The sequence below is a fragment of the Megalobrama amblycephala genome, linkage group LG2 (genome assembly GCF_018812025.1).
Source record: "Megalobrama amblycephala isolate DHTTF-2021 linkage group LG2, ASM1881202v1, whole genome shotgun sequence".
NCBI lineage: Eukaryota > Metazoa > Chordata > Actinopteri > Cypriniformes > Xenocyprididae > Megalobrama > Megalobrama amblycephala.
Window position 1 is genome coordinate 33383418 of NC_063045.1, and position 19423 is coordinate 33402840.

Below are 19423 nucleotides of genomic sequence, written 5' to 3' on the forward strand. Positions count from 1 at the left end.
TTGTGGAAGTAGGAGGGTGCTGAGCCTGTGGTAAATCTGTAAGCAAGCGTTAAAGCCTTGAACTTGATGCGAGCAGCAAATGCCAGTGCAGTGAGATGAAGAGAGGTTGTGTAGTGCAAATCTGCATGACCGAGCTGTCTTTGCAATGTGTTCTTTGAAGGTCAATTGGTCATCAAAGATTACTCCAAGATTTCTGGCCGACCTTAATTGATGATGTACCTAGCTGGATAGTGAAATTGTGCTGAAAGGTCGGATTGGCAGGAAACACCAGGGGCCAATTGTTCTAAAGTAATCTGATCGGATTGGATCAAATCTTGAAAATGGGTTGTTCAAAAGGAAAAAGGGATTCTGAAATCAGATTAGATCACAAAATCCAATCTTGGTTTTGATCAGGTTAAAGACATCAGTTTGTGTTGTTCAAAACTTTTTAGTAAGATTGGGATACCTTTGATCGAAAATATCTGGATTATACTGATTCCATCAGAAGGGTGGATTTCAAGAACAAAAATGTAATAAAACTTTAAAATTGGTCAAAAATTACAACATTTATATCATGTAATATACATGCACACACATATTTTTTATTTTGCTCTTGATTAGTTAACTTTTAAAATTAGAAGTAGACATTAGGCTACATATTTAGCCTTTCTGTAACCTACTGTAAAGTAAAAAAGAGATTTTGGTGCAATAAAATAATCCCCCAACAGCTGTAAATATCAAACAAAAATATTATATTTAAATCAGTGTTTTTTAATTATTGTTTGTAAACTACATTGGCACAATCATAAGAGATGAACTAGTCAAAAGTTCTTAGTGAACGAACGTTCTTAGGTGAACGCGACACAGAACTTTTCTGAGAGAACGCAAATGTTTTATTTTTCCATCTCATATTCTTTCTATAACCATGTTTCTTTAGGGGCTCCGTAGAGCACTAGTAATCCAGATTTGGTAATTGAATAAGTGTGCATCTGGATCAGGGTGATCCAATCCAATTTTACTTTAAAAAAACAGCACAAAAGTAAGATGGATTACCTGATCCTGGATAGCAAAACATGGGATTTCCAAATCCAGATCATTCTGATCCAGATTAAACTTTTTGAACAACTGGCCCCAGAAGTTGAATTTCAGAAATTGATGTGAAATCTGGAAACTGATTTTGAAATCTGGCTTTTTTCTTTTGTGCCTATTGTTTTGAAATATTGTGCTATTGTTGTTTATTTGAGTTGTTTGTTTTCTATCATCATTTCAATTTTAAATGATAACAGTTCATTTAAAGAAAAAAATCAGATCAATGCACTTACCTTTTTCCTTGATTACTAGCATTCCTGTAGTTTGAGTAGTTATTTATATTTTACTGTTTTCCTATTGTTATTTTTACTGCTTTTGCTAGACCCCTGTCTTCTGATTCCTGGTCTAAGAATTCCAGTAACCTAGAACTGTGAAGTGAGCGCTACTTGTTACGCATTACAGGTGCCACACATGAGGTATAATCATGACGATGAGGGGTATTAAAAGGATCCACCAACATGTGGCATCTGTCATAAACCAAAACAAAATACACCACATGAGAGGAAAACAAGGCACACAATCAATCAAGAGCTAGAAAAACCCACTAAAAAGTGAAGGTTGATCCAGAGTCATAACACTAATTGACGATAAACACTATATATCAGATGAATAGGTTACATTGTTACAGGTTCTTGTTACATGTTACATGTTACTAAAGGAAGCATGGGTTGAGAGTGAACCAAAACAAATCTGCACTCCTGGCAAGTGCCTTTTAGCTTCATCAAGATAGTAAATGCCTACTAATGTTCACCTAATTCATCACTCTAAAAAATGCTGGGTTAAAAACAACCCAAGTTGGGTTAAATATGGACAAACCCAGCAGGTTGGGTTAAAGGGCACCTATTATGCCCTCTTTCAGAAGATGCAATATAAGTCTCTGGTCTGGTCAAGTTTCAGCTTAAAATACCCCACAAATTTTCCCCTATTTGGGGTTGAGCAAAAACATGCCTTTTACTATATTACTATATTGCTGGCTAAAAAAAATAAATCCAAAATTGGTTGAAAAAAATGGCTGGGTGAAAACAACCCAATCCCTGGGTTTGTCCATATTTAACCCAGCATTTTTTAGAGTGATGAAGAACCTATCCACTGTTATTAAATCCATGACTAAAGCTACTGCAGAAAGACAAACCCTGGGTGCCATCAGATAAATGATTGAAAAAAAGTCTGAAAAAAAATGCTTTTGTCCATCTTCAGTGCATTATGAGGCATACGATTCATTACCTTATACAGCTAGTGAAATCATTTCTCACAGGATTGGCAGACTTTGCATATATTTCTTATACACAGATATATGCTCAGATAGGGAATGAAGCTTTAAGGACCATCTTTAATATGAATCAGATCATGATATTGATCAAAATTTGCTGTATGTTGTCTTGGTGTATGTCCTTAAGCTTGCATTTAAAGAGGTTTGGTGATTAGGTTACTTAGGGTCTCTGATTTGATCAAAGGTGGTACTTCACCAGAGAAGTTTAGAACTACTGCTGTAGAAAATGTGTTTTTTGAGCTGTACATTTTAAATGATCCTTTTAAAGGTGGGACTACTGTATGTGTCAATGACAAATAAAGTTTCAAAAATCTTTTTTTTTCATCAATCTTTTCAAAATTGATGTATGTATGCATATTTTTGAGTCAGGAACAATGTGTTTAAACAAGTTTCAATGGTTAAATAACATTTCAAAGTGTTTAAAAACTTTTTTTTTTGTCAGGTGGTATAACCGTGTGTGTGTGTGTGTGTGTGTGTGTGTGTGTGTGTGTGTGTGTGTGTGTGTGTGTGTGTGTGTGTGTGTGTGTGTGTGTGTGTGTACACATTTCCTTCCTTTCTGAGTATTTTGTGAGAAAGTTGCCAGCCTATACTTGTCCATGACATCAGTTGAAAGATTGGATACAATTTTGTTTCGTTAAGTATTTCCATTTGGTGGCTCACTGTCACCTCACAGCAAAAATGACTCTAGTGTCCTGACAAGAAAACTGGAGAGTGGATGGACAGATGGATGGATGGTCATTCACTGGATGGACATTTCTGAGAACTTGATAAACAGCATGTATCGCAGATACCAGATTACCGCAGTTTCAGTATTATCCACAGATTGCACACTTAAGCTCAAAAAGCTCATGTTCAACAGAAATACATAAAATAAGTACTAAAAGCTTACATTTTTGGTCTATTTATCAAACTATTTATAATTGCACTCTTTGTCTTTACATGATGATCCATTGTCATTTGCCATTAAGTGCAATATATAAAGCAAAATAATATTCTTGAAGTGGATATGAAACTATTACAAAGCATGACCTGCATTGTAATCCTCTTTATAAAAGCTCTTTTGAGAGAAGTTTTAATGAGTAACTTCTGTCATGTAAATTATGAATGAAATTCCAAGAGGATGAAGATTCAAGGTGAAAAAACAATTCAGTCTAATGATTTGGAATATGGTATTACAATTCACACAATCATTAACCACAATCTGAAACTATCACTTCATTTTCTTATGTTTAAGATGTCTAAGGATCACAGCTTTGTGCCATGAATAAATTAAACAGGAACTGGCTGGAGGATTTTTCCACAATTCCCAACATTTCACTGAGTCCAAATATTTATAATCTAATTTCTGAGCAGTTTTCCAGAAGTATTCAACACCACATGACCCACTGAAAGTGTATTTTCTAATGTTATGACCCAGATTAGGGACTAACATAAAAAGTAACAATACAAAAAGCGTTATATAAAAAATAAGGGTGACAAACAAAAAATATATAAACATGCAAAACTTAAATGACTGATGAGCTAATTAATCTAAACTACAACTCCAACAGAGTTAAAACTTTCTTAACTCTCAAGAAAAATAAAAAAAACACAAAAGAGTCGTCTCTGGTTACTGATGTAACCTCTGTTCCCAGAGATGACGAGACGTTGCATCAGAGCTGACACTATGTGGAAAAACGTTTCACCAAGAAATACTGAAGCATGATTGGAATAACGGATGGTATTGCTTCCTATAAAAGGCTGCACTGAACGACATTTTCTCAGAATATTTGAACTGAATAAGCCACTGATGACTCACACCCTGGAAAGTAATGCACTGTGTGGGGTGAAGTCAGTTTTTTTGAGTACTGATTGTGAGACCCAAACACTGAAAGTGATTGTTGGTCATACATTTGTGGCTGTTCAACACACTCTCTAAACTCCACTCAATCAAGGGGAGGAGAGAACAGCGTTCATGCGTTTTGTGAATGTGCACAGAGCTAAGGAGGACAGACTGAAGGGAAGGACCATAACTTGGTAGGCAACACCTTCAGAAGCAAATCTCAGAAAGCGCCTGTGCCAAGCGGCTATCTACGGCATGAGGAGAACTGGCCCCCCACTAAGCCTGGTTTCTTCCAAGGTTTTTTTCTCCATTTTAACACCTATTTGCCACCTGATGTCACCTGTTGGAGTTTGGGTTCCTTGCCGCTGTCGCCTTTGGCTTGCTTAGTTGGGGACACTTGACATTTGATATTCAACAGTGCTTTGCATCTGCCTGCATTGACACCATTTTCTTTAAGAGCTACTGTGCAGCCAAAATTATATACCAGTTATCACTGTAAAGCTGCTTTGACACAATCTGCATTGTAAAAAGCGTTCTATAAATAAAGGTGACTTGACTTGACTATGGAAATATGCGCCAGATTTCCCTAGTTTGAACAAGGCGAGGGAATTGACCAAAGTCTGAGGGCGCTTCCTTGAAGATGTGTCCACATTGAGACTGAGTTTAGCTCTGCATAACACACTCCCTGAATGGGTTTATTAACAGCCAATCACCCAGACAATTTAGATGAATATGCCTGACAGGCCGAAGCACGGAACTGTAATTGATTTATCTTGCTTTCGAAGACAAACCTCAGAAAGCTGCTTTCAATGTGTTCACAAGTTCATACAATCAGAGTAAAAGAGTATGTGTATTTGGCATGCTGTCCTAGGGGAGGCAGAATTTGGCCCGAACGCAGAGTACTCCCCCTGAAAAACAACAGGAATCAAGTTGGCAAATGTTGGGCAGTTGTGGCCTAATGGTTAGAAAGTTGGACTTGTAACCCAACACGGGTTCGAGTCTCAGTAACGGCAGGAAATGTAGGTGGGGGAGTGAATGAACAGTGCCCTCTTCCACTCTCATTACCCACAACTGAGGTGCCCTTGAGCAAGGCACCTAAGCCCCAGTCACTCCCCGGGCGCCACAGAAAAAATGGCTGCCCACTGCTCCAGGTGTGTGTTCATGGTGTGTGTATGTGCACTTGGATGGGTGAAATGCAGAGCACAAATTTAGAGTGTGGAACACCATACTTGGCTACACGTCACTACACTTAAATCTAACGCATGTTGTCATGATACAGTTTGTCTCGTGCATCTAGACAGTGATGCAAAAGGGAAGGCAGCAATCTTGGCTTTTTTGAATGAAACTGGGATGAGATTTATAGAAGACCTTACTACATTGGACAGAGAAAGATGAAAGAACCCCCAACAACATCACCATCACCACACACACACACACACACACACACACACACACACACACACACACACACACAAAGGCAAAATAGTTGTTTTCGGGTCAATACGATTCTGCCAAGTGGAATCGAATATTGCAAGACAACTGCAATCTTAAAAGGAATGTTTATCCTGCACACTTTTTCATTCAGAGTGAATTTGCTGGTTCTTTGCATGAAATTTGAGAGCAGATAAAATTTGCTACAAATTAAAGTTAATGTAAAATCTACAATTTACCTCTAAACTGTGTAAATTGGTGTGAAACACAAAGGAATGCCATTGTTACAACCTACCCCAGTTGGGATTGGTTGTAACTAACAGAAAACATGGACAAACATTGCTTTACATTTTGTCCATGCATTATTTTTTATAAAAATCAAATGACAAAATATCAAACGTTTCAAAATATTAGCAATAGTGATAGAGCCTTGGGTGCTGAACTTTTTCTTCATAAATGCAATACATTTTGATTTATAGATGTGAATCTACAATGAGGCGCCAAAAAAAATCTTTAACAAATAAATAAATATTGTCTGATTACCTGTGGTTTTCATGAGTTCACACTTACAAATGATTGAATAGAGTAAAAAAAAAAATATATATATATATATATATATATATATATATATATTTATTAACTGTATATACTAGTTTAATTAGTGACACTTAGCTTACATTTTAAAACCTTTATGGTAACAATATGGCAACATTTTATTTTGACTATGGCAACATTTGTGTTTTAAAACCTTTATTTTAATATGGAAACATGACACCTCATTCTACAATATTTCTATGATTAAATCACTAACTCCTCCCCATCAGCCAATCACTGTATGTATACTCCATAGCAACGAGGTCAACCCCGCCCTTACTCTTAGCTTAAGACTTCAGTCTATTCCTTAGTAAAAGTTTGTCTCAGCAGCTTTGTGAATAGGTTTTAAGAGAAAACTCTTAGCTAAGAACTTTTACTGCTATTTAGGAGGCCATCGAGCCCCTCAAAGTAGATATTCATGGTCCGATATTACAATAGCTTTATAATCACATGATTCCACTGATGGGATAAGTCTGTTATCTATTAAAAAACAATCAATGCGTGTAAATGTTTGAAAAGAAAGAAAATGCTTTACCACATGACTTTAAAAAACACCAAGGGTCAGAATCAGCCAGTTTCTCCATACAAGACTGAATCACACGAGCAGATTTTGAGGGAGAATTATGTTTGAGAGAAGACGATCAAGGTCAATAAACGTCTAAAGAACTTGTCGTCATCCAAATTAGGGACGTAATTGTTAACCAACAGAAGTGCAGTATTACCAATTCTCCCTGAGACTATGACAAATCTATGAGGGGCCGTATTGGCCATAATTATTGAAAAGCATCTTAAACACTAGTGAAACGAAAAACATTAATCCAAGAGACTCATCAGTTATTAAAAAGAAGATGGGTTTACCATTACACATTTCAGGGCAAAACCAGAGGCACAGCAATCCTTATACACAAATCAGTGCTCTTTGTCAAGTCAAGTCAAGTCACCTTTATTTATATAGCACTTTTTACAATGCAGATTGTATCAAAGCAGCTTTACATTGATAACTGGTACATAGTTTTTGCTGCACAGCAGCCCTTCAAGAATAGTGTCAATGCAGGCAGATCAAAGCACTGTTGAATAAATGTCAAGAATACTGTTGAATATCAAATGTCAAGTGTCCCCAACTAAGCAAGCCAAAGGCGACAGCGGCAAGGAACCCAAACTCCAACAGGTGACATCAGGTGGCAAACAACAAACTTTGTATGTTCATATGTTAAAACAGATCCAAATGGCAGATTTGTATGAGGGGCCGTATAGGCCATAATTATTGAAAAGCCTCTTACAAACACTAGTGAAATGAAAAACATTAATCAACCATAGTGAAATTCATTCATACACAATACTGAAAAAGACTTATAAACACTAGTGAAAACATTGATCAACTTTAGTAAAATTCATTCATACGCATTACTGAAAAAACCTCTTACAAACACTAGTGAAAACATTCATCAACCTCAGTGAAATTCATTTATACACATTACTGAAATGAGAAAAGTTTTCAGTTATTGCTGAGAGCTTATTTCACTTAAGAAAGGAAGCTGTGGCTTCACTTCTATTTAATTTGGCGCGTCTCACAAACTCTTTTAGGCAATGGTGGATAGTCGTTACAGTTGTAAAGCCATTCACATCGAAAGTGGGATGAAACAGTGCACTGTTATAGAGCTTGCGCCACCCGTTCGGTGGTGATACGCGATAGTAAACACGTTCTTTTCTCATTTCAGTAATGCACATGAATGAATTTCCCTAAGGTTGATGAATGTTTTCACTAGTGCTTATAAGTCTTTTTCAGTGATGCGTAATGAATTTCCCTATGGTTGATTGTTTTTCATTTCACTAGTGTTTGTAAAAGGCTTTTCAATAATTATGGCCTATACGGCCCCTCATAGCAATGAGGTTCATTCTCGTGTGTTACGCAGAACGTCTGAGACTCCGCAAGAACAAATGAGGTTGTTTGTTTTCGCACATCATGCATATACGGTTGAGCTTCTGTTTATGTTTGCTGATCTTTATTTATGTGAATAACAGCCTAATTTTAATCTGTTCATCATATAAAGCAATCATGTCACTTCAGAAAATTTGGACTAATCCGCTTGATTCATATGGATTAGTTGTAATCTCTTTATGAACATTTTGAAGCAACAAAGTGGTAATTGCATAGACTGTCAATGGAGGAACAGAAAGCTCTCAGATTTCATCAAAAAGATTTGTGTTTCGAAGATGAACAAAAGTCTTACGGGTTTTGAGTGACATGAGGGTGAGAAAATTGACATTTATTGGGGGAAGGGACTAACACTTTACTGTACTGACAAAAGAAAAAAAATACCAATGTTGCAAGGTGTATATATTTTATAACTTTAATATTTCATGCACCATAAACAATGATCATCACAGATGAGCCTACTTTTAAAAAATCTGATTATGTTAGAAAGAAGTATTACTGACAAAAATAATCCTTGCTTCACTTGTTGAAAAGGAATATTTTTCTGAATGTGGAAAGGCAAAACAGACCATCACTCTTTAAGAAAGTGTCTTTATTTACCAAAATATTAGAAGGAAAAAAAACAACAAAAAAAAACAATACAGACCATGGATATTGTGGTTAACAAGTCATGTTGCATAATTGTAAAGCGACTTACCACAAATGTCAGTGCCATTTCATAGAGAAAATATTAATATTGTATTGTAAACATGGAGGGTGGGGAAAACCTGGGAAGAAGTTAAAGCATAATAAAAATATAAATGAACAGAAAACAAAAGGCTCCATGGCACAGAAAACAAAACAACAGAAGATATCATTTCAGGGAAACATGGACGAAATGTGATTTATCAAAAAGCAAAATCCAATACGTATCAATGGTCAAGCCAAGCAGACATTTACTGACTGGACTTGATAAAGTATATAGTGCTTGAATGGTTTTTTACTGCTTTTGCACAGGTAGAAATGTCAACCCTATCTGTATAGTACCAGTCATGTGACATTCTAAAAGCAGGCTTTCTGAGCAGCTTCTTATACTTGCAAGATTAACACAGCAAAAACAGCAAACAACAAATACTGAGATGACTTCAGCCATAAAAATTCAACACACAGCTGGACCGATTATTATTGTAACATTTGTTCACAATGAAACAAGAGTACAATTTGGACTTCAGGGGCTCTGAACCAAAGTATTGATAAGCATGTTTTAGACAAACCATTTTCTTAACAGATCACTTAGAGCAAGTTTACCAAGAACAACTTCTTTAGTGACAACAAGTTTAATGCCCCATGATTGGGCACAAGTTTTTGGATAAAATATTAAGTCTACAAAGAAATCAAGCTAACAGCATTCCAGATTCAGATAAATAGGAACTGACCATTTGTGTGTGTAAAAAGGAATATTTCGATTTATCTTTAATCTTGGTCCAACACACAATGCCTCTCCAATAACAGGTTTACAGGGTAGAAGATTCATTTGTAGATCCAAAGTAAATTCTTTTAAAAACCAGAGACAGAACTTCAGGACTCAAAGCAGGATTTCATGATGGCCTCTCTGTCGAATTTGAAGCTGAGAAAGGATCGCGAGGAAAGGATGTATTCATATTCTTCATAGCACAATTCTTCCTGTCCATTATAGCCACAGACATCAGCAGCTGCATCTGGGAAAACAATTGTAGACGTTTGACAGTCAGATGAATGCAACTTTTTTTAATTCATGCAGTAAATGTACTATTTGATGAATGAACTAAAGGTGCATCACATTAGCAAAATTTCACAGTCAAAGAGACCAAGTGTAGTGATGTTTGAGAGCCAGCACACACAGAAGTCACTTTCAAATCAAGCAGCTTTCTGTTGGACAGCATGGTGAATCCATGTGACCAACTTGAACTCGTTATGAAATCTGCATTGGGGAAATCTTTCTACTGAAATGTCTGGATTTCACCCGCCGATGGTAAATGTGACCACACCTTTACTCTCATGCATCACAAAATCTTCAAACATTCATAAGCTCTGATTACATATGGGATATTTGTGAGGATTTTGCTTTTGATGAAATACAATTCATTTGATTTAGCAATATAACAACACCCTAAATCTAATCCCTATTGCATCACTGTTTTTAAAAGCTTATTAAAATACCTGTGTCAAAGTTATCCTGTAGTCGTCTTGGCTGAAGTTTCTTGTCATCTTTCTGTAAGACAGTATATTGTTACACAACTATAACTGTTACTGTTATGTACAGAAATAGTAAGTGCAACCATAGCAACATGGAGAAACTTGCCTGCTGCTGACTGACACCATTAGCTCGTTTTTTCAGGGTTGGAGACTCTTGGTGTTTCTTGCCATTGCCTTTCACATGATTCTGCAATGAAATACCCGAATCAATCTCTGAATCAGCAATAAACAGACTGATGAGTCTGTCTGTGCTGCTGTCAGCATCCGAGACATCTGTTCACATCAGCTCACTGAGTCTGACACACAACAGATAGTATTAGGTCAACCATCTCAGAAGAGAACAAACTGTGAAACAGAGCAACTTATCTGAGCTGTACATTTTTTGTTTAAATTTTTTTTTTTTAAATGTCATTTTTTGTTTAAAAAATGTCTTTCAAACAATGAATATTACTGTACACTGCATAGGTACAATACATATTGCCACAACAATATAAAGTGTCAATCAATAGAGTGCAAAAGTCAGGTTCTGGAAGTCAATATCAACCTAATATGAAAATGAGGCCTATATAATTAAGCCGATAAACAACGGATTATTTCCTTTAGCTGAGAGCTCAGATGTGCACTATTTGCCATGATGGTTTTGAATTGCTTGAAATATGATTGGAATCCCTTTGAAAAGGAAAATACAGTTCAGTACAACATGTGCAATGCAAGTCTGTCATATAGGGTGCATAAAATTATGATGAAAACACTACCGTAAAAGAATTCTTTGTCTGCTGTGCTTTAGTGTGCTTTTACAGGAAGAGTGCATCCACAAGAGTGTTACACCTTCATGACAAGCACAGTCAAATTCTCTTGTGCATTTGCAGCCTTTTGTTTTATGCAATTGTAAGTTGAGATTTAAAATTGAGATTTATACAAGCTGAATAAATAAGCTTTCCATTGATGTATGGTTTGTTAGGGGTCCTTTAGTGGCTCCGCCCACTCCCATCAGTAGTTTTATATTCCTCCATAATTTTTAATTTGATTAAGCTTTACGCAATGCTTCATGGGATTGTAGTTCTTTCCTTCACTAAAGCAGCACTGTCTTGTACCTTTGTATTTTTGTCCGATTTTCAAAATCTTTTGCTTCAAATCAAAATTTGTAATAATTCTCCTCATAGCTGGCTGGCTTGGTTCATGGCTTGTAACTCGAAATAACGAAAACTTTTTTTAAATCTCTATGGGAAAAATGAAAAAAAAAAAAAAAAAACCCTTCCGGAACCAGCACCGTAAATATATTTGTCCAGCTTTTAGAGGGCAGAAATGCTTGAAGTTAACTAGACATCAGTGTGAAAAAAATAAAATAAAAATTAAGAGAGTGATGTGTTATTGTGCTATTAAAAGTGCAATGAATCAGATCTGAATCTGGTCCTCAAATACTAACATACTTTCTGTATAAGCTTTCTTTTCTCTGTACTATATAAGATTGGTTATACTGTTCACACCTACCTATAATAGCATTTTTTATTTATGTACATGAATTTTTTTATGAAGTGAACACCTACCTTGGGTTTAAGCATGTCTGCTAACTCACTCTGGGAGGTTTGTCCAAAGGTTTTCTGTTGTTTCTGCTTTGACCAGCTGTCACCTGACACTGGAGATGCTTCCACCAACATCTGAGATCTTCTTGGCTTTGAGCTGAGCAGAGGAGCAAAAACAAAAATTAGTCCATGTCATCATTTCAACAGTCATCTGACTGCTCAATTTAACAGCACGTAGTAACATCAAGTCAAGTCACCTTTATTTCTATAGCACTTCATATAATACAGATTGTTTTAAAGCAGCTTTACAGTGATAAACAGGAAAATAATGATCAATGATGGAAACAGTTCAATTCTGCTGTAAAGCATCTCTAAAAAGATGATATTCAGTTGAAATCATTTTAGTGTTTATTCAGTTCTGTTCAATAACTGTGTTAAGAACATCAATTATGAAATGAGTTCAATTCATCTATAAAGTAGCTCTGGAGAAAATCAGTGATGTCATCGTCCAGCTCAATACTAATTACATCTTCAACAGTGTAACTGGATTACTAATTACTCATACAATACAAGGATAGACATGAAACTACTCTTAAAGCAGGACTCGGTAATATTTCAAATACACTGTTTGGAAGTTAGTCAGGCCGAGACCAAAAACAAACGTCTAACCAATCAGCATTAGGGGGCGTATGACGGTCGAGGACAGAGAACAAGCAAGAGGGAGATTTGAAAATAATAAAAAAAAAAAAAAACCTGCAGAACGAGAGATGTGACAAAATACAAAAGAGCTCAAAAGAATATCACTGGAATGAAGGTTTATGGCTGGGCAAAACGCTTTAGGACCCGCGTTTATATTAGGAAAGCGAAGCGGGAAGGCCTAAAAACAGACGTGGTGGATGATTTGATTCTACCTGTCATGCGAGTAACACTGGGTTTGATTGTCTGGAGCTGCTGTGCTGTTTGCGACTAACAACGAACACTTTGTATTTACTCTTGTGTACTGTTCATTTTTTGTGCTTCCTTGTCGGTCGTTCATCATATGCACTTTATTTTCGTGAAGCATTTTGTTGCGCGTCAGCTGTGATAAATAGACATCCATTCGCATCACGTGTGTAACAGCGGCCAGATAGTGAGAGTTGTGCAGGTAAACTACTGCACACTGACACCCGCTAGAGAATGAGGTGTTTAGCGTCATTGGTAGTGTATTCGCCTCGCATGCCAGCAGCGATCGGGCCTCGGAGCAGGGCGGTTAGGATTGGAGTGTGAGTTTTGGAGGCGGAGCAATGAAGAGAGGGGTGGGTTTGTTTGGGTTGATTTCAAATATCAACAATGTTCAACAGCATAGTTCAAATACTACTTACAGCACCATTAATTCTTTCAAATAAATATAAAATTGCATAAATTATTCTTGAACTGACCAAAATATGTAATGGGAGAAGGTTACATTAAAAAATAAATTTTAACATTAGATATTAAATTTTGATGCCAAATCCACTATTCACTATATATAGAATTGTTCTATAGTCTATATACAGTATTTGATGCAATTACATCAGAAATAACTATTTAAGTATTAACTAATAACCATTTAATTTATTTTATTACAGAAAAATTAAGATTAATCCCTTACTTTACTTTTCAAGGAAAAGGTAATTAAATTACAGTAATTAATTACTTAGTAATGCATTACACCCAACACAGATCATAATACATATTGCATAGTTATTTTCATATCAAGTCAGTAGGCTATTCAGTCTTAAGGAACCCCACATAATAAGCCTTCAGTAGGTTATCTATTCAACAAATAAATACGTAAAATTACAATAAATAGGCTGCTGTCTCTTATTTGATGATTGTGTCCCTCTTTAAATGCACAACCACTAACATATTAAACTGATTAGTCATTTTTGGACAACTAGTCGATCAGTCCACCATCCTGGTCCATCCCTACTATAGTGGGTACTGCACTATTAGCTCTTCATGCAAAATATTAAATATTTGCAGACATTAATTATAGCAAGAATAATCGCACCGGAATGGTTTGCATGGTGTGCTGCCATTGGACGCAAAATCCTCATCACTGCTTGTTGACTCTCCTTTGTGTTTGGCAATCCACTCTCTAAGCTGCCTGTAGACGAGCACATCACACCTCAGTTATACACTTCAGTCAAACAAAAACACTTTAGATGTTCATTAATGATGTAATAGGAGATGTACCTCATAAACGGAATAGCCATAAAAAACTTGTTAGGAGCCAGTCCGAGCTTGGATTTAGGGGTCATATCGTTCCTGTGGCAAGGCAGTTTATCCACCGGGAACCATTCAATGTTCTATCAGGAATCAAAAGAGCAGAGAAATTCAATGGATGCTTTGTACAATCAAACAAATGTGCTTGTATACAGGCAAAAGAAAAGCATCCAAATGTATATACACCCTTATTTCTTTTCTGGTCTTGGGGTTAAACTTGGTGTCTTTAGGAACTCCCGGTATAATGTACAATCGAGCCAACTGATCTGAAATTCTCTGCTCAATATATGTCTTTTTGCAGATACGATCTCGGATATCAAAGCCTGTCTCCTCTAAAACCTGCATAGAAAACAGAACAACATTAGCATAGTTTTCATTACACTGACTTCTAAATATATCAAATCAACATTTATATTTTCACAGCCAAGAAAACGGCATACTTCTCTCACAGCGCAGTCATGGAAAGCCTCATCTTCATTGACTTTCCCTTTAGGAAAACCCCAGCCAGACTTGGCCAGATAACCCTGGACCATCAACACCTTCAGGTACAAATAAAGCTTCAATAAGCAACCGTCTTTCAAAGTCACATAGCATAGATTATGATGCTTCTAGCAGCTGTGTACTTACATTGTCAAGTGTTTCATCTAGAATAATGGCACCAAATGTAGGCACACCCATCTTATACTCTTTCCACTGCTCTAAAACCTTCTGAACATCCTCTCCATGGGGCAGCAGGAATGGACAGTGATTAAAAAGTGAACATTATGTTAAGGAGACACACAGAGAGAAACAAACCATGTCATCCCAAACCTGTATGACATTCCCAAAATGTGGACTACTCAGTAAGTAATTAATCAATGACATTTAATATTTTGGCTTTCATCACTATTTGTGTTTGTCTTTTTTCACTAATTATCTCTCTCTAATTGTTGTCTTATTCAGACACTTTTTTGGCATGGGAGATGAAAGGGAATTTTTTTTATGACACTTTTTATTTCTTCGAGGTGGTTGTGCATTTTGTCTTGCCCTAAACTCAATTTTAGATACTTTAAAGACTTTCTTAATAAAACTAAAAGTTTTCTGATAAGTCCACTGAGGCACAGCAGGATTTGAATCCAGAGAGCAGAGGAGATATTTCTCACATATATACTCACTTATAAACAGCACAGATCTGAGGATCTTAGATTATATTAAAAACTCCTGTTGACTTGACTTGGTCAAGGACTTAGACCAACAAGATCATGTGCTCTCTCAACTGTTTGCTTTGTTTTTCTGAATTGTGCAGCACTCTGGGTCAACTTCTGTTGCTTTTACATGAGCTACACATGTATTTGTGTGTTGGGATTTGTGGATCTCCAGTGTGATATTCTGCTCAAAGAAATGTGTAATACAGCCACTCTGTGTTCATACATGAGGCAGCTTGTGCTTTTTGGTGCAAGCAATTATTTAATCACACAAGTTTGTTTAAACAACAAATCACCACCATTTATAATTATACTCAGACCATTTCAAGTTTTTCTGATGCCTGATAATAATATTTTGCCTTTGATCAAGACGGCACCTGCTGAATAGTTTCATCAGTTCAAAAAGTCTTCAGAAAATTGTGCATTTACGTCCCATTCACACATTAAGAAATATAACTATAAAGACCTATAACAATTAAAGGGATAGTTCACCCAAAAATGAAAATTTGATGTTTATCTGCTTACCCCCAGTACATCCAAGATGTAGGTGAATTTGTTTCTTCAGTCGAACGCAAATTATGATTTTTAACTGCAACCGCTGTCAGTCAAATAATAGCAGTGGATGGGAACTTCTACTGTAACAGTAAATAAAACTTGCTTAGACAAATCCAAATTAAACCCTGCGGCTCGTGACGACACATTGATGTCCTAAGACACGAAACGATCGGTTTGTGTGAGAAAACGAACAGTATTTATATCATTTTTTACCTCTAATACACCACTATGTCCAACTTCGTTCAGCATCCTGTTAGTGAGGTCAAAAAACCCGCTCTGCTGACGGAAGTGATGTCTCGCCCATATACTTCAATGAGCGCGAGACATCACTTCCGTTGTCAGAGCGCGATCAGACCTCACTAACCGGAAGCTGAACGGAGTTGGACATAGTGGTGTATTAGAGGTAAAAAATGATATAAATACTGTTCGGTTTCTTGCACAAACCGATCGTTTCGTGTCTTAGGACATCAATGTGTCGTCACGAGCCGCAGGGTTTAATTAGGATTTGTCTATGGAAGTTTTTTCGACTCTTATTGTTCAAGTTCCCAATCACTCTTATTATTTGACTGACAGACGGCAGCGGTTGCAGTTAAAAATCATAATTTGCGTTCGACTGAAGAAAAAAAGTCACCTACATCTTGGATGCCCTGGGGGTAAGCAGATAAACATCAAATTTTCATTTTTGGGTGAACTATCCCTTTAATATATCTGCGTCCAAACCAAATGCATGAAAACAATCTGTTTATTCTAAGCCGCAGTTTTCTCATCTGCCACTATAAATGAGGCGATTCATTGGGTCCTGGAAGTGGATTATGATTGGCTGTCAATTTTTTTTTTTTTTTGTTCATCAGCTGAAAAAAAATCATTCTGAAAATTATTTCACTGATATCTCTCCTCTCTGTCATTATCGTTTATTGCAGTGGTGTGGACTTCCCTGTTCTCATGGTATTAGAACAACTGTTAAACTAATATTTAATTATTGTCTATGTTGTGAACAGGCCTAGTCTGGTTAATGATGGGGATTGTTCATTGAGTCTTTCTGCAGTGCCAAAAACCTGGCCTACCCCCTTTCCTAGGCTACTGACCACTCAAAACCAAAACTCAGTCAAACTCAGTACTCTCTCAGGCCCAAGTATGCTTTCATTAGGAATATTAATTTAAAAAAAATCTCTTTAGGATATCAGCCTTGGCAAAGTCTCTTATCCCACACTGAGGTAATCCTGGTGAATTCTGCAGGCAGAAGTCCAGGTAAAACCAATGGGCAAGCTCAATCTGGAAACAAACTCTGATGGCATTGTCCCTCTCCTCGCTGGGGATGTGAAGAATGAAGCGACTACAAGACAGAAAACAACATCATACGCACAGAAAATACTGAAAACATGAAACCCACATCATGAGTCAACAACAGCACATTTAATGATGATATATGTTTATTACAATGGACTAATTGCACTAAGCTTTGTGACATACTTCCAATTTTAAATAATGAGGCATGCTACTTTTCTGAAGAACTCAAACATCTAACAGATCTAAGAAAAAGATTAAAAGTCACTATGAAATCAAAATGGACTTGTTTATGGAATTTTGCAGCATTTATTATAAATGATTTATCTGTGCACATTTTCTTTCATATGCTCATCTTGAATCTTAATAACTTTCCCTCCCTCTTGCAGCAAAATCTTTTCTCTTCTCTGATGATGCGTTTACTGGCACGAGGGCAGGACAACCAGTCACTCACATGAGATCCACCAATGGCAAACCACAACCATCCAATCAATTGAGTATGAGGTTTCTGCAGAACAAAAGTGGGCGTTTTTGAATTTGTGGGTGTTTTCAAACTGGTGGATGTTTATATATCATGCAATGAAAATTATCCCCTTCACCCCGTCCCCACTCCTAAACCCTACCCACACTTTGACGTGGGCAAATCAGGTAACGCTCTCAAAAACACCTCTCTGTTTATGGCCTCGCCCATCAATCATTAATGTCCTGCAGAGACCTGTACTTGAATCAATTCCTCATGGACAAAATCAAACCCCGCTCTACATTTGTTCTTTTTCCAGAAGATGTTTCACTCAGATATAACGTTATGTCACAATATAGGGAAGAAAAGACTATGGCAACTTCTATGTCATGCCGACTTTAAATAGTAATAATAATCTGCACTCTCATGATCTACCTTAAGGGGTAATAATTTGGCAGGGGACAGGATTCAGCACAATATCAGCATATGATCAGCTAAGGACAATGGAAACAGATGGAAAACCTGATTTCCCATCATTCAATATGACTACACAATTAATAACAATAATAATCATAATAATTATTATTAATCAAATATTAGGTATGTTTATAATGTTGTAACAGGTGTTGTGCCGAATTCCTAATCCCGACAAATTATTACCCCCCTAGTATTGGTAGGTTTAGGATTAGGTGTGGTGGAGGGGTTAGGATTAGGCAATCAGGTAGCGACTTCAATGAGGGGATAATAATTTGGCAGGGAGTCGAGATTCAGCACAACACCGGAAACGCGGTTGTACCAAGTAGAACACGGAAGTAGTTCTACGTAGTTAGTGAATTGACCATTTAGTTCAAAATGTTAGAAAATATCAGCAACAAAAGCTATTAGCATCCTCTTCATCAGACGATTGACTTTAGAATTTGATGCTGCTCCTCACCTTAGGAGTCAAAATACCACCGATTTGGCACGCGTCCAAAGCTGCAGCAGCTGACTGGTAACGCGCATGTGAAACACAAATATGCTGCAGACTCAGAACGCGGCGCGCCAAAGATGGACAAAACTGCAGCGGGCTCGGGAGATGTCTACGACACCCCAAACGCTGCTTATAACAGTATTGTAATTGCAACACAGCCTTTATAATACAACTAATCAGCTAAGTCCATTAGCTAGATTTACGAATTAGTCGACCACTCAAACTGATATAAGTGCATATTAAACGTATAGGTGCTTTTAAACACACAGGCAGGTGTGAATATATGCTCTCGGTTTACCTGCAAAGGTCATCCAGTAAGCCGTTGGGAATCTCCCCTCTTTTTGTCTCCATGTTAAGGGTAAAAACATCCCGAACAAGCAAAACTAGTGCGTTAAAAAACAGCGCAAAGCTAGTACACTTGCGTGCTGCGCATTTATAATATGTGGCTAAATAGCATGGTTTTGTACTATTCAAACACTAACGATAAAAAAGCAAGAAGTGTTGTGAATTTGTAACGACGACACTGATGCTAACATGCTAACTAGCTAAAAATATGAACAACACTCGAAATCAGGCGGGACCAGAAGCGCGTGAACTCTGCTCCGGAAACTCTTGACCAATCACAATCAATCTCTACATGATGAGCATAATCAAGAAGCCAATCACAGTGAAGTTTACAGAGCGATTTAGCAGTTTGTCTGATTGGTGATCTGTTTGAAGAAGATTGTATTACAACGATCATGCTATGTGGTTATAAACACCTTATCAAAATTGTAATAAAGGATAACTTCGATGTATTCGACCTTTCGTGCAGTCAGTGCCACCACGAATAGATATATACTACACGTATTTTCAGTGTAACGTT

The 19423-nt window shown here is 36.9% G+C and overlaps 2 protein-coding genes across 3 annotated transcripts in view; both read right to left on the reverse strand.

Annotated features, from left to right (window-relative positions):
* Nucleotides 1-19423, reverse strand: part of LOC125255945 (histone-lysine N-methyltransferase 2D-like) — a 526365-nt gene that overhangs the window by 391097 nt on the left and 115845 nt on the right. The gene's annotated exons all lie outside the window — the stretch shown is intronic.
* On the reverse strand, nt 8699-19195 carry dcp2 (decapping mRNA 2). The gene is made up of 11 exons (XM_048171621.1): nt 18857-19195; nt 17026-17177; nt 14733-14860; nt 14546-14644; nt 14292-14444; nt 14076-14188; nt 13891-13986; nt 11883-12015; nt 10442-10522; nt 10300-10351; nt 8699-9818 (listed from the first exon to the last, which is right to left on the reverse strand). Exons 1-11 carry the CDS (start codon nt 18907-18909, stop codon nt 9679-9681), a joined length of 1200 nt encoding a protein of 399 aa, XP_048027578.1. The 5' UTR covers nt 18910-19195; the 3' UTR covers nt 8699-9678.

Coding starts and splice junctions, on each gene's coding strand:
- dcp2 (XM_048171621.1), bottom strand. CDS start 18,909: ATGGAGACAAAAAGAGGGGAGATTCCCAACGGCTTACTGGATGACCTT. Junction 10,352..10,441: donor ATGGTGTCAGTCAGCAGCAG/GCAAGTTTCTCC, acceptor ACTGTCTTACAG/AAAGATGACAAGAAACTTCA. Junction 9,819..10,299: donor ACAGGATAACTTTGACACAG/GTATTTTAATAA, acceptor TTGTTTTCCCAG/ATGCAGCTGCTGATGTCTGT.